Here is a 15,629-nt window from a genome sequence, read left to right as displayed (position 1 = left end):
CAAATCTTATAGGTTGGAAGGCCTCCTTGCCATCACCCTAATCTGTAGCTCCTCCAACTTCCAGTTTGGACTCTGGCTGTGGCACTTCAAAAACATTAATGTTACATTTAGTCAGTAAAACATATTATGATTATGTTAAGGCTAAATGTGAATGAGCACAAACACCTCCAGGCTGTGTAAGGTTTACCCACGACTCCCCTTCAAAAACAAAGCTGTGTTTCTGTTTGGCACAAAGTCTTAGTCGCTTTGATCAACAAAACTCCAGCCACGGGCAAACATTTTATAGATGCAGAAGAGCTGCATGATGGGAAAGCAGCAAGCTGTTTACGGCTTCGTTTGTTTGAATCCGATCCGTCTACCTCAAAGGTAAAGCTCATGTTTTGGGGCCGAGATGAAAGCTCTTGCCCAGTGTTTGCTTGTTTATCCATTTTCATTTAGGCAACTGAATTTAAAGAGCTTGTTTAAAATTTCGGTCCCCAAAGTCCCTTCATGCCAGCTGCATGTTGTTGTGTTTTGTGTAAAAGAAGAACGATCTGAGCGACTTTTGTTGATGATCACACAGTGAATACGGTTAGAAATTGTTCATCTTTTGTTTTGTTGTGAAAAACAAACTGCATCGCATTCATGACAGCTTCATGAATGTGATGGATTCTTCAAGAATGTTTATGACTGTTATCATGAAGTGCCATTCGGTAAATAATGACACTTAATGCAAAGTTGCATTAAAAGTCCATTAAAAGTGTCAACTTTGCATTAGAAATATAATTTCCCAAATGACACTTCATGAAGCCGTTTTAAGTCAGGACCATAAGTTTACAAAAGACAAAGGGGAGAACTTTCTTTTGCTAAAGATGATCTTAGTTATTTATTTTCTTAATGTTAATATTCACTTATTATTTGTGCCAACTGAAATATAGTTTTCGCTTTATGGTTTTATATGTTGCGTTTGCTAATTTTGTATTTTTTTGTTGCTTTGTTATGTTGTGTCTCCCTCGTGTGGCAGGTTTAGGTTACTGCACCGGTATTTAAGCTTTGCTCTTTGTCTGCAGGTCAATTTTTGTCCGAGTTCAGTTAACCAAAGTTGAGTTGGGCCCAAAACCATATTAAACATCATTTAATTTATTTTGCATTGGAGTATTTTTTGACATTATTAAATAGATTTTTTCGCCACTATTGGAGACATTTTGTTCCTTGGTTCCTCACAAAATTCCACTCACAGTTTGGTTCAAGCTTGAAGATTTTGGACTATCAGCAAAATGCTGTGTGTTGCAGAAAACTAACACCGGGCATCAGCCTAATCATTTCATCCTTTCTTCAAGATATGGTGGTGGCAGCATCATACTGTGGAGTTGCTTTCCTTAAAGCAGAATAATATGTAAATGTAAGAGCACAATCAAGTCACTATGTGACCTTTAGTTGTTATAAAAATTTTGCATATATCAAATGACATAAAATAAATTTGACTTTCTAATGTAATCCTTTGAAATTGGTCTCTGTCTCTTTAAGAAGCTCCCACTTTGTCTGACACAACAATGTTTCTCCGTTAAGTTGACAAACTTTCTGAGAAGTAGATCATATGATAGATGTGCAGATGTGCAGTTCCACCAGGTGTTTGCTAATTGCTTTGGGCTAGTCTGAAGGAGCAGAGGGGATGATATATGATGGAAAGCTAAGACAAATTGAATTTACATATTACTCCCCATCTCTCTTTATGTAGAGATTTTGGACTATCAGCAAAATGCTGTGTGTTGCAGAAAACTAACACTGGGCATCAGCCTAGGGTTTTCAGAGGTGAGGCAATGAATTTGTTGTTCCTATAAATTAGACAGTGTAATCGGTATTGGTATTTTTTTATATTATTTATGTTTGTACAATTATTTTCTTTCTCCATCAAGAACCCTTTCTGAATGTCCACCTCTCATATACAACACTGAAAGCAAAAAAAAGGAGGATGTTTTAATGTGTGTTTCAAGTTCGATGGATGGTTTCCTTTAAACCGCTCTGTACTTTGTGTGCTCCTTGTCACTGGCGTAAGATGAATTACCACGGTAACGGGATGTTGTGAAGCTAATGGATGGTGAGTGGCCTAATGCATGTCTGAAGGCAGAGTGACAGAGTCAAAGGCAGATAAACACAAGGTCTCAGAGCAGCAAGGGCAGCATGTTCAGGTTTCTCAAGTTCAATATCACTCAAAATTCACCGCAGTAAGACAAAGACAAGAGATCATTAATGAATAAACTCTCAAAAACCAAATTATTTCCTTTAAAAAGTTCCCAAATGGTCCAGCAGGTGTCTCTGGAGAGAATGTCTGCAGGTTTTACTAACTTATCTACAACATCTTCTCTTGTTTCTTATCTTACAATCTGTTGTTCCTGTCTTTCTCTTTTCCTAACTCTGCTCACGTCTGTCGCTTCTTCTGTGTAATTAAATCTGATCAGCAAAAGGTTGGCTGTCTGACTGCACTGGGAAGCACATCAATCATGCTGTTATCTCACACCAGCACATGTTGACAATGTTTTCAGGGCTGCGAGGCCCGGCGTGCCGAGGGAGGAATTTAGAAGGACGTTTCTCAACATATTGCAGCTTTTTGTTATATTTTGAATGGTTTTTAGATGGTTGAATTCATTGTTGCTCTTTAAGCTGCAACTTGTTTCTGAAAAAGATTATTAGACTTTTAAATTAATTCATTTTATTAATTGGAAAATGCAAACCACATTTCTGCACTTGCAGCCCTGCAGTCTCAGCTCATATTGCTGCGATAGTTTTTATGTTTATGAAGGTTAACTTGTTATAAAGCATAATTTGATGCCACCATTTGAATGTTCTTATTTTACTTTAAAACTTTAAAGGGGGTGCATTAAATAAAATACACTTTTTTGAGCTTCATCATATTTTTATGCAGGTGTGTCAAACTCATTTTTCTTAAATGTTCTCAAAGATCTGGTTATTCCAGCAAGTATTGATAAAACTCTTCAACAATCTGCAAAAACTGAAATATCTGTCAATGATTACTTCTTAAATCAAATAATATTGAACATACTGATGTAATTTGGTATTATATAGATAAAACCTGCTTTGATTTAATTGATTAAAAGTCATTTTTAAGCACAAAACTGTTATTTTTAAAGCTTCTATTAATGTGAGGGCCAAAAAATAAAGCTATGGAGAGCCGGATTTGGCCCCCGGGCCTTGAGTTTGACACATGCGTCATAATGTTATTCTCTCATCAAGAGCAGGAGCTTCTTAAAGAGACAGAAACCAATTTCAAAGACGTCTAGATGTGAAGTAAAATTTCTTTTAAAGTTATTTTTGACATATTCAGTGTTTTTATAAACACTGAAGCTATAAAATGACTCCATAAGCCTGAGAAATAAACACTACTAACCATTTAACTAGCTAAATCTTCTTCTAAAGTGTTTTTGTTTTTTTTTTAACTTGTACCATTCAGGTCATGGGCCACATAAAATCTTTCCAAGTGCTGCAAAAGGCACCAGAGCCTCAGTTTGAACATCCCTGCTTTAAACATTGTTCTGTGTTTCCCGATAATTTTCCAAAGAGTGAAAAAACAAAAATCCCCCGAAAATGTGCGGCTAAATCATAGCAAAAAGGCACGTGCTGCTTTTAAACACACGCAGCCTGAACAAGGAGCGCGTGCGCAGGTGTGCGCGCTCCGGAGCATCGCTCGCGGGGACGCGCAGCGGAGGCGAGCAGCAGCAGCAGCAGCAGCAGCATCTCTCCAGCAGAGCAGGGTCCAAGTCACAGGCAGTTTGTTCAAAGCCGAGCAAGAAACAACAAGAGTTTATTTTAAACAGGAATAAAAAATAAAAGCGGAGGAGAGACGGAAACAAGCAGAGAGCCGCGGGATTCACTGGCCCAGGTGAGCGACATTTAACCGTCATGCGTTATTATCACGATTCAGCTGGAAAAGAAAACTGATAGATATAAAAAAATAAAAATATGAGTGACTTTATGCTATCTACGTTTTACCTTTTGCTCCAAAACGGAGAGGTCTGCTTTAGGGTTGACTAAAACTAGAGAAATATGTCTGATTAAAAATGGAATCTGTATTAGAATGTGAGGTGAATTAATTACTAAAATGATCTATTGGAGAAATGTACAAATTTTCTATTTAGAAAACTAATTATGTTGAAAAATAGCAGCTGTAGAGCTTGGTAAATGTGTTTATTCCCTTTTTCCTTCTTTTTTATTTTTGGGAGTATTTATGTAGAAAAACACAAATTAGCATAAAATTGACTTCTGTATTCAGCCTCCATGAGTAGGCCTGTCACAATAATAAATTTAGCAGGAATATTACTTTGAAGCCATTTTGAAGTAATACAGTGGCGTCATAATGCAAGAACACATTGTCAAAGATCAATAAACTTTTCATTATAATGAACATTTAACCCTGGACCTGGCAGACATCTTAAATATCCAAAATAAACAAACAAAACAGAAACAACAAATTAAATTAATTATGTTCTTCTAAAACAGGACTGGCTGACACCAAACACCAGACTGAAGACTTTTACCATCCTGTTTTTAGAAAGAGAGAAAAGAGGAAAAATGGAAACTATTGAGCTTGTTTTAATTTATCAAGCGATTAATTGATTTATTGCGACATGTCAGTACTGAGTCAATACTTCCACTGCAGCTTTCCACACCTGGAGGATGAAGTGTTTGTTCATTTTACAAAATAAACAAACACTAGATCAGATTGGATAGCAGTTGTTAGGAGACATTTTTAAGCTCTGGACTTTGACTAGGCCATTCCAGCACATGAATACACTTTAATCCAAGTCAGTGGTGTCCAAACATTTTGCACTGGGTGTCAAAACTGACAAACTTAAACTATTGGTGAGCTACAAAATTGATTAAATCAAAATGCAAACTTAAAAAAAAAAAAAAAGATTTGTGTTACCTGTTCAACAGTAAATATAATTTCTATGAAATCTGAATATCGTTAAAGATTCTAAACATAAAAAGAGCTTCAGATTGTCGCCTTTTTAAAAGAAAAACAGACAATTTCAAAATTTTTGGGTGTCAACACTTGTTTTCTGTTTTGTTGGCCAAATTCTTGACTTCGGGTCAAGAATTTGGCCCCCAGGCCACACTTTGGACACCCCTGATCTAAACATTTGATTTGCTTGTCCTGTTTTAAAGAGAATAATTTTTCATAGCAGTCCTTTGTTTTGGTCTCCATGGTGAACAACGTGCTCAGTAAGGGACACCGTCGGTTCCGCCTCCCAGGATGTGTGGTGTGGATGTGGACCTGGATGATGGCGGCTCAGCGGACGAGGAGAAGGAGGAGGAGTTCTGGGTGGGGGACGCGGTGAAGATGCTGCCCCCCCCGGTGGCGCACAGCGACGGCAGCGCGTGGGGCGGCCGCAGGGGAGCGTGCGGCTCGGCGGCCTGCGGGGCGGTTCTGGTCCTCTGGAACCTGAGCGTGGTGTCGGCCGGCGCTCTGCTGCTGGCGCTGGTCTTCTCCGTGGTGCTTCTGCCTGCAGCGCTGCTGCTGTACGCCGGCTTCCTCTGCCACTCCAGAGTGAGTCCTGACCGATGTGTTCACTTCCTGTTGATTCTCTGTAGGAGGGAAGAGAACGATCACACTCTGACCCAAACTCATCCTTCATTACTGTGTCCTTCCTTTTTCCTTTCCTTGACTCATTTTCTCCTCACTTGTCTCCTTCCTTCATGTTTTTCTTGATTCCTTTTCTATTCTTGTTTCTTTCATTCATCCTTTATTGACTTCTTTTCTCCTCTCCTGTGTCCTTCATCCTTTCCTTTTCTCCTCTCTTGTGTCCTTCATCCTTTCCTTTTCTCCTCTCTTGTGTCCTTCATCCTTTCCTTTTCTCCTCTCTTGTGTCCTTCATCCTGTCCTTTTCTCCTCTCTTGTGTCCTTCATCCTGTCCTTTTCTCCTCTCTTGTGTCCTTCATCCTGTCCTTTTTCTCCTCGCTTGTGTCCTTCATCCTGTCCTTTCCTCCTCTCTTGTGTCCTTCATCCTTTCCTTTTCTCCTCTCTCGTATCCTTCATCCTGTCCTTTTCTCCTCTCTTGTGTCCTTCATCCTTTCCTTTCCTCCTCTCTTGTGTCCTTCATCCTTTCATTTTCTCCTTTCTCGTGTCCTTCAACCTTTCCTTGACTCCTTTTCTCCTCTCTTGTCTCCTTCCTTCATCCATCTCGTCTCCTTCCTGATGTTTGATGCTCCTTTAGTTTCCAGGTTTTCTGTACATCAGGAAATATTTCCAAAATGCCTCATTTTAATTTTTTGTTAACATGAGAAAAACATTAAATCTGTCTTTCAGACAGCTGGCCAGCAGTGTGCAGAAACAGGTGGGGGAGGGGCAGTGCTGTGTTGCTTTTATGCTAAACAACTGGAGAAAATTCCCTTTGCTCCAGGATTTCCTCTGTTATCTAATCTAGACTTGAAAATGCTACATTAGAGGAATAGTTTGTATCTTTAAAACTTTTTAAAACCTCAGAAAACAAGCAGCCTGAACAGAAACACGATGCCATGTGAGGACTTGATTATGAGTCAAACTGCCTCATATCTTCACTTTGAACCAACTATAAGATTCATTTTTTATTTCAGTAAAGTTGCAGTGAAAATGTTGGCGCGCTCATTATCCGTAGAGAAAGTTTAAAATGATCATAAATATTTACCCCATCAAAATCGTTTTGCTCCTGCTGGGAAAATTAAATATTTTACTACTTTACTGAACATTTTACTGGCCTTTGATTTTTAAAAATTAAGTCAATACGATGCTGCTGATACACAACGCTGTGGACAAACATTAAATCAAATCGCCCTCAGTGGTTTATTTTTATTCTTTTTCTCCACTTTAGTCGTTTTACATGATTCCTGCGTCAAAAGGATCTGAACATCATCAAACATAAGATCTGACTTTGTAAAAACACTTTGCTTTGTTTTTAAGTCTTTCTGCTGAAGCATCAAAGGAAATGTCCTGTTGAAAATATCTGGACTTTCAACTTCTGTCACAATTTCTTTTATCTAATCATGGCAAAAGAGGAAAATTACACTTTGCTAAAATTGTTTATTTTAGTTTCTCTTCCTCGGTCTATGTCTTTACGGGAAAAATTAGGACACCGTTTGAAAGCCTGTGTGTTTCTAACATATCTATATATGTAGGTATTTTACATAAAGCTGTTTGGTTAATTTGTCTAAAACCATCAGAAATAAGACAGTATCGACTTTTTTGTCTGGTAATGTATTTTAAAAATGCCATAAGAATCAAATGCAATCAGACAGGAACCTCATACCAGCTGCGAGGCACGGTGGTGGAAGTGTCATGGTTTGGGGTTGCTTGTTGCCGCAGCACTTGACCATGATTTAAATCAAGTTTTAGATGAAACTCAATGAAATCCGAGAAGAAAAACCAGAACAAACCAGTAAATCCATCAAGACTTGGTTGATATGGAAGGTCATGGGCCTAGTCAAAGCCCAGATTCTGATCCCATTAAAGTTCTGTAGGGTGAATTTAAGCTGAAATGGGGTGTAGGGTGTCTTACATTTTTCCTCATCTCGAAATGTTTTAGTCTATTTTAGACATTTTGCAAAACCTGATTTATTTTGCATACGAGCAAATAAATAAATTTATTTTACAGAGATAAAAAACTGGAAGGGCAATTAGTGACATTTTCATCTTAAAGAACAGAATATTTAATGGGGTGTTTTACATTTTATACATGACTGCACAGCATGAAGTCATTATAAAAACATAATTGCCAACCTTTCAAAGGGAATATTGCATCTTTCATACATAAAATGAATAATTATATCATTTATAAGCCTAAAAGATGCTGAAATATTTTAATTTAAAACCATTTTCCACCTAAATTTCTGACTCTTAGCAGGACAGCGGTTGTGGCAGTACCAAAACCTTCATTTAAATGTAATTTGACATCTTCAGAGAGAACGGGCAGTGCCTCAGGTCCATCCGCACACGTCTGGACCCGAACCGGGAATCTGGGAACAGGCGGCGCCGCCATCCACACTAAAACAGGCCCAGCAGGGAGTCTGCACTCATTACCTGCTTTAAGGGGAGCTGGGTCACGCTTCACAGGAAGCAGCGTGTGCAGGAATCTGTGGAGAGATGAAATGAGCTCTGCATAAACACGGCACACAAATAAACTTAACAGAAAAATAAATTCAGACGTTTACAAGCCTCACACTTTTACCTTTACGCATGTTGAGCCGCTTATTACAACAACATGACGTCTAACATCTCATCTTTGAAATAATGTATTTATAATACATTGAAAAACATCAGTTAGCGCTTAGATTTAAATTTCAACTTTCACTTTGGTCATTTATGGTTGGAGCAAAAGACGTATGAAGTTAAAATAGAAAAAAAACAACAAATCTTTCAGATATAAAATGCTTTCTGGGCAGAAATGCAAAGTAATCAGCCGCTCTGCAGACCGGAGTCAGAAACAAACTTAAACGGATAATTTATATATAATCTTAAAGGTTGTTAATGATCATATTTCCCTTCCCAGACGCAGAGTAATGTCAGAGTTAATATTCAAACCTCTGGCAGATTTAAATTTAAAATTATTGTTACTCAAACAAGAATTCAGTTTATGGTTGAAAACGCAAGAAGTATTTTCAGAAATATTAAGAAGACAACCTTCAAAGGATATCAATGAATAAATAACTAAATAAATAAACTTCTACTTTTATATTTTAACAACAAATGGAACCAAGTAATAAACCACCAAACAGCTTTTTGTATGTTTCCACTGGTATTTTTGACAATTTTTTACGATGAGCTCCAAGTTTTTAAGTCTGGAGAGACTCCTTACCATCACCCTAATCAGATTAAAGTCAAATTACACTAAATTTAAAATCTGCCAGGGAATATATCTGTAGGTTTACGCGTCGCTCCAGAGTAATAACATCGTTCACACACATAAACTCAACAATAGTTAACTTATTAACACCTTTAACACCTGGTTTATTTATCTTTCTACAAACTCACTGCAATATGACATCTATCTGAGCTGTTACTGATAATACCTTCAAAAAGTACGAACTATCCCTTTAAATCAAATCAAATCAAATTTTATTTGTATAGCACATTTCAGCAGCAAGGCATTTCAAAGTGCTTTACATCAAATCAAACACAGAAACACAATGCAACATAGAATCAACAATCAAAACACGACATTAAGTCAAGTTCCATCAATAAATTTGTAATTGATTACGTTTCAAATACAATCCTAAACAGGTTGGTTTTTAGTCCAGTTTGCATCCATAAAAGGTTTACCTGTTACACTCCTACTGTGTTATATGGAACAAAATACCTATTGCTATTTTTATTCATGCTCACAATCACACAGTTTAAAACGATGTAAACAGCATTTAGTTGTAACCCTACCACTCAGGTCAACATTAGAGGAGATCTGGAGTTGAGCTGGAACGTTTTGTCAAATCATCAGGCATGTTTAGAGAGAAAACTGGACGAAAAAACGTGAAAATGTCCAGAAACCAACTCTGAAAATATCTTCTCTATGTCACAGTGATTAATGGCAGACATCATGAAATAAAAACACCGGCAGTCAGAAAAAGCGAGCACACTAACGTCCTCTCAGATGATCATTACGGAAAAATCTGGGCAAATTAATCCTCCATTGCAGAAGAGAGGAAAACCACTCAGCTGACTGCACAATCTAAATACTTACTTAGCTAACTTTTACATATTAAATAACTGTTTCATGTATTTTTAGTGAGGAGCAAAGATAATTAGCACAAACTCCCTGCCATCTGACAAAAGGCTGCCCTTATTTTCTGCTTCCTAGGTTACAGTTATTCGTCTTCGCTTCCAAAGTCAACAACATGTCTTCCCCAAATTGTCCAAATATTTGCATGCAGCTGCAGAAAAATGTTCACAAATCATTTGCGAGGAGGAATCTGCTCTGTTCGTGCACACGCCGACTTGTTTAGCCCGACTGGAAGTTCAGACATGTAAGCCCATAGAGAAGATGTTCTGCTAGCAGACGATACACCTTCAGGGTTTTTTGGCAGAAATATGAACCTGATGACACCTTCAGCATGAAGGAAACCATTAAAGAGACTTTCTGGATTTAAGCGGGAGCAACAAATGTGCAAAAAAACCAAACATTTTATTCCCCTCCAGTCACAAACTTCAATGTATGCTGGTAGGATTTTATGGCTATGCCAACGCAAAGCAGCACAAAATATTTAAAAACAAGTTTATTCTGCCTTTCCTGAGTTAATATTTTCTATTTTACCCTGAAGCTGCAGCTGCAAGCTTTTCAGGACGTCGACTTCCAGATTTACAAAACAAAAATGTTCTTCAGGCTGAATATCTAAAGCCAGCTTTACTTAGGACTGACCTGTTTTTAGCTCCACCCATCATCCCAACACCTCACCGGTTTCCCAGAATGATGCTGCCACCACCATATTTCATAATGTTACGTTATTATTACATAACGTGGACTATAACAGCTCAAACCTCATTATGTAATAAACGATCAAATCAACCAAAAATACTTTGCTGATCCCAAAGGGAAGTTAAATGTTGTTGAAACTCAATTCAAAGACTTCAGAGAGTTTCTGTTGATAGTTGGGAGGACAGATTTCCTGTAGCAGTCTGTGTTACAGTGAATGTGAAGAAGCTTCTGACTGAAGACTGTTTTCCTCAGAGTGTCTCAAAATGCAACTTAAGAACAGAAAGTTTGAGCTTTATTGGCAAAAGTTTTAAATTAAACGCTTGTAGGATCTACAACATGATCTTTATTAGAAGTATAACGATTAGGATGAAAACAAACAGTTTGTGGTTATTTATTACCATTTCTAAAAAAAAAAAAAAGAGCTACTTTTGTATTTAGCAAACAATCAGTGCAAAATGCAATAATGTTATTAAATATAAAGCAGAAAGTATTGCAAAATGTGTTCAAGGATTTTTTGTCAATTGTTACATTTAATTTTTTACTATTACACTAAATGTAATAACTATGTTTTCACTATTACGTTTTAAAATACTCTTACAATTTAATGTTTTACTATTACATTCAGAATTATAATATTATATTTTCTGCTCATTAAGGAGCTACTTAGTGCAGCGCTGGGAAAATGTTGTTAAATGGTTAACAGAGGAGCGAGGTTATGATGACTTCCTGAAGGCGGAGCTTCAGAAAGAGCGGGAGTTTCTTAAAGAGACAGAGGCCCAATTTCACGGCATTAAATTTCCAAGTCATATTTGATAGACAGCTCTGGAAAAAAATTAAGAGCCTGCTCTCTTTCATTTTTTCCAGAGCTGTATTTAGCATTTTTATAACAACTGAATGATTACTTGACTATGTTATAAAATGGCATTATGCGCCTGGAAAACACATAATACTGCTGTAATATGTTGATTAATTTGTCAAATTAAACAAATGTAAATAAAGTAAGTTTGACAAACTTCATTCTGTTACTGCGTGACCTTTTCTTTTAAGTTCTAGCTGCATTTTCTTATTTTCAGATGGGATAAATTTTCCTTTTTCTGATGATATGAAAGCTTGGGATATTATTTTATAATCCGAATATTCATTGAATAAATCGACATTTGTCGCACAGCATGGAAAGGTTTTGGGAGTATTATAATCCTCTACAGATGACTATATGCACTTTGGTTTGTGAGGGTGTACTTTTCAGGACTTTAAAAGTTTAGGCACCCAAAGGCACAGTATTTATTATTAAGATGGAAAAGAATGTCAGCTTAAACTGAAGCAAACATTTGCAGACAGCATCAGTCTGCAGGCTTTTTGTTCTGTTGACAGAGAGAGTCGGTAAGAAGACAAAGCTCTCGGATTTGGTGCCAGCAGCAGCTGAGCTCAGACAGGTGGGCAGCGTGCGCAACAAACGCACAGAGCGCATTTCAGAGAGCACTAAATGTAAGGCACAACCAGAGTGTTTATTTGAGACTAAGCTGCATTTGGATAAAACGACTTAGAAAAGGAAATGATCAAGCAGCAGGTAGATTACTTTTCTTATAAAAGTATTACTGATTAAACTTTAACAATTATATAGCTTTATTTTATTAAAGCTAAAGTTTAATCAATAGTATTTTTATAACAAATTTATGTTTGATTATGATTTCTTGGTTAATGTCAAGTTGTCATAACAAAGACATTTGGAATAATTTCAACTTTGTATTAAAAGTGTCATGATTTACCGAATGACACTTTGAAAATAGTTTTAAATATTCATGAGGATTTACTCATGTTTATGACAGGTGTTATGACATGTTTATGACAGGTGTTATGACATGTTTATGACAGGTGTTATGACATGTTTATGACAGGTGTTATGACATGTTCATGACAGGTGTTATGACATGTTTATGACAGGTGTTATGACATGTTCATGACAGGTGTTATGTCATGTTCATGACAGGTGTTATGTCATGTTTATGACAGGTGTTATGTCATGTTTATGACAGGTGTTATGACATGTTCATGACAGGTGTTATGACATGTTTATGACAGGTGTTATGACATGTTCATGACAGGTGTTATGTCATGTTCATGACAGGTGTTATGTCATGTTTATGACAGGTGTTATGACATGTTTATGACAGGTGTTATGTCATGTTTATGACAGGTGTTATGTCATGTTTATGACAGGTGTTATGTCATGTTTATGACAGGTGTTATGACATGTTTATGACAGGTGTTATGACATGTTTATGACAGATGTTATGTCATGTTTATGACAGATGTTATGACATGTTTATGACAGATGTTATGACAGTCTTATTCACAACCCGTCAAATAAAGTGTTACCGATTACTCTGTGTGCGTAGGCTTGACATGTATGATTGTGTCTGTACTTATGTAAAATCATGCAAAAATATCAACTAGTTACCACTAAAAACTTTCTTTAAACCGTTTTTCTTCATTCATCCCTATTTTCTCTACTTTTTCTTTCTCCTGTTGATGTTCTCTTTGTAAGCAGTAATGCAGGAAGACGGTTTTAACTACAGGGATATGCTTTAGCATTAGCTTCAGCTAAACACCAGGCTGGTATCGCGCTTCAATATTATCTTCCACTAAACTCTGTTGGTATAGCACTTTAATGTTAGCTTCCACTAAACTCCATGTCGGTATAATGCTTTAGCATTAGCTTCCACTAAACTCCATGTCAGTAAAATGCTTTAGCATTAGCTTCCACTACACTACATGTCAGTAAAATGCTTTAGCATTAGCTTCCAATACACTATATGTCAGTATAATGCTTTAGCATTAGCTTCCACTAAACTCCATGTCAGTAAAATGCTTTAGCATTAGCTTCCACTACACTACATGTTGGTATAATGCTTTAGCATTAGCTTCCACTAAACTCCATGTCAGTAAAATGCTTTAGCATTAGCTTCCAATACACTATATGTCAGTATAATGCTTTAGCATTAGCTTCCATTATTCCACATTAGCACTTGGAAGAAGCAACTGTTTTTCAATGGCCGAGAACCCTCTGAACGAAGCAAAGTGTAGAAGAAGAGGCTGGTTTTTAACTCTTTATGTCCAGGACTTCCTCTCTGTTTTGTCCTTCCAGGTCCTCAACGCCCCGGCAGCTATCTGCCGCTACCTCGACGACAACAGCTGCTCCGCCCTCATCATCCTGGGCTTCGTGATGATGTCGCCCCTCGTAGTTTTGGCGGCGGCGGTTTTCTGCGGGCTGCTGAGGAAGTTCCGGCTCCTTCTTTTCCTCCAGCCGCTCTCCAGGGCTCGGTACCGAGGGAGGCTGCTGGACTGGGTGGGAAGAGTCCAGGCCTGGGTGTGAGGGGCGAGGCTCAGGGTTGGTGTGCGGAGAGTGAGGAGTTGAATGGTAAAAAGAGTGAGAGAGGACAATAAAACATGTCAAAAGTACTCAAAAGAAAATTCAAATATAAACCTATAAATAAATAAGTAAATCCTGTTATATTCGTTATTTATAAATTAAGCAAAGTCCATTATCAGTGATGCCTTGCAGTTCCTGTTGAGTCTGCAGCAACACAAACTACTAGTTAAATCATTTTGTTATTCAAACTCAACGGTTTCCATTCTGCTGATCACCTCCCACCATCATCTGCTAGTTTTCTGAACTTTACATCAGATCCTCTGGTTTTCCTGTTTTCTCGGTGCTTCAGTTTATTCAGTTCTTCTTCTACTCTTTCACACTTTTGACTAATGAAACTCTCTTGCTTGGCTGTAGCTTTCAGAGTAAGTTTAAAATCGTTTAAATTCAGACAAGTCCAACCTGCTGTCTTCTTTTCTACACAACAACAACATGTAGCAGAAAGAATTGTGTTTATGTTCATAGACTTCCAGGATGCTATTGATTATTTATGCTAGGTCAGACGGCGCTTCTGGCTAAATTAATTTTGTACCTATATGACATATTACTCTATTCATTCACTAGAAAAGCACTTTTTCATCCTGCTGTCTAAAAAATTGCATAATGTTTGTATATTTATATTTATATATATGTTTTAAATTAAGTTAATTGATTGTGTGATTTATTAGAAAACAGAATTGTTTCTGAGTTTCCTGCAGCAGCTCCTACACAAATATTAAAATAAACGTGCTTTCATGGTCTAAAATATTTCTGTTGATCAACTTTTTTATTGCTGCTGGGTTTTCTGAATGTCTAATAAGTGACTCTGACAAAATGCAAGCAGAATCCACTTTAAATCCCAAATGGAAAGAGGGTAATTTTTGAAAATTGGTTATTTGATTCCTTCAGCAAGCGCAAAAAAAGTTTTATTTTAGAAAATGTTGACAAAAACAACAAGTATGGGGGAGAATAAGTTTTAACAACTGATGTTGGTTTTAGCTATTCATTAACAAATGTAAAGATAAAAAGTAGGAAGTAAAATTTAAAGAGGCTGTCTAGTCAGAGTTAATTAGTAAAGTTGCTCAGTTGTTGATGGTGTAAACTTTAAAGGTAAATGAGTAATGGGTGATTTCATGGTTTTTTGAAAGTTTTATTTAAAAGGAAAACTTACAGGTCTTGCATAAACAGACAGGTAATGAAACAGGAGAATCCAGTGAAGAGCAATGGAGCTGAAATACAGAGACGGTGAACATTACAGACAAACTAATCAGAGGAAATGTGGTGCAGCTGTGGCAGGAGGAGAATTAAAGGAGAAATCAATTAATGCAGAAAGAACAAAAAATCTAGAAGAGATAAGGGAAAATACCTGACAATAACCTAAGAGAAATAAAAAGCAGAACACAAGAATGATTAACTAAACTTTGAGAAATTAACTAATATGGACACAAACAAAAATAAACAGAGAATTGAACAGAATATGGAGATAAGGAACATAACTAACCCACAAAAAAGGAGTATGACAGGAATAATGTTTTATTCACTGAATTGAAAACATGCTGCAGCCTTCAGGATGACTGAATGTGTAGATATTATGTTTAAAGTGACGTCATAATGAAAATATCAAAGAGAACAATATCTCAATAAGTATTGACAAAATGTAAAATCCATTTTGCTTCCAGTCATACTGTAGGAAGTACATTCAGTCCTCACTATAAAAGCAACAGTTTGATTTTAAAAAGCTGCTCAGAGTTTTAATGAATTACATTTTCTGTTGTTTTATTGCTGTG

At 36.9% G+C, this 15,629-nt stretch overlaps 1 protein-coding gene across 1 annotated transcript; it reads left to right on the top strand.

The window, feature by feature from the left end:
• Window positions 1-3,687: 3,687 nt before the first annotated feature.
• Window positions 3,688-14,610, top strand: tmem88bl (transmembrane protein 88b-like). The gene is made up of 3 exons (XM_032548331.1): window positions 3,688-3,877; window positions 5,222-5,545; window positions 13,582-14,610. Exons 2-3 carry the CDS (start codon window positions 5,252-5,254, stop codon window positions 13,807-13,809), a joined length of 522 nt encoding a protein of 173 aa, XP_032404222.1. The 5' UTR covers window positions 3,688-3,877; window positions 5,222-5,251; the 3' UTR covers window positions 13,810-14,610.
• Window positions 14,611-15,629: the final 1,019 nt, after the last annotated feature.

The sequence above is a fragment of the Xiphophorus hellerii genome, chromosome 20, assembly GCF_003331165.1.
Source record: "Xiphophorus hellerii strain 12219 chromosome 20, Xiphophorus_hellerii-4.1, whole genome shotgun sequence".
Lineage (NCBI taxonomy): Eukaryota > Metazoa > Chordata > Actinopteri > Cyprinodontiformes > Poeciliidae > Xiphophorus > Xiphophorus hellerii.
The sequence above is the reverse complement of the archived record's forward strand: the minus strand, read 5'-3'. Positions and strand labels throughout refer to the sequence as shown.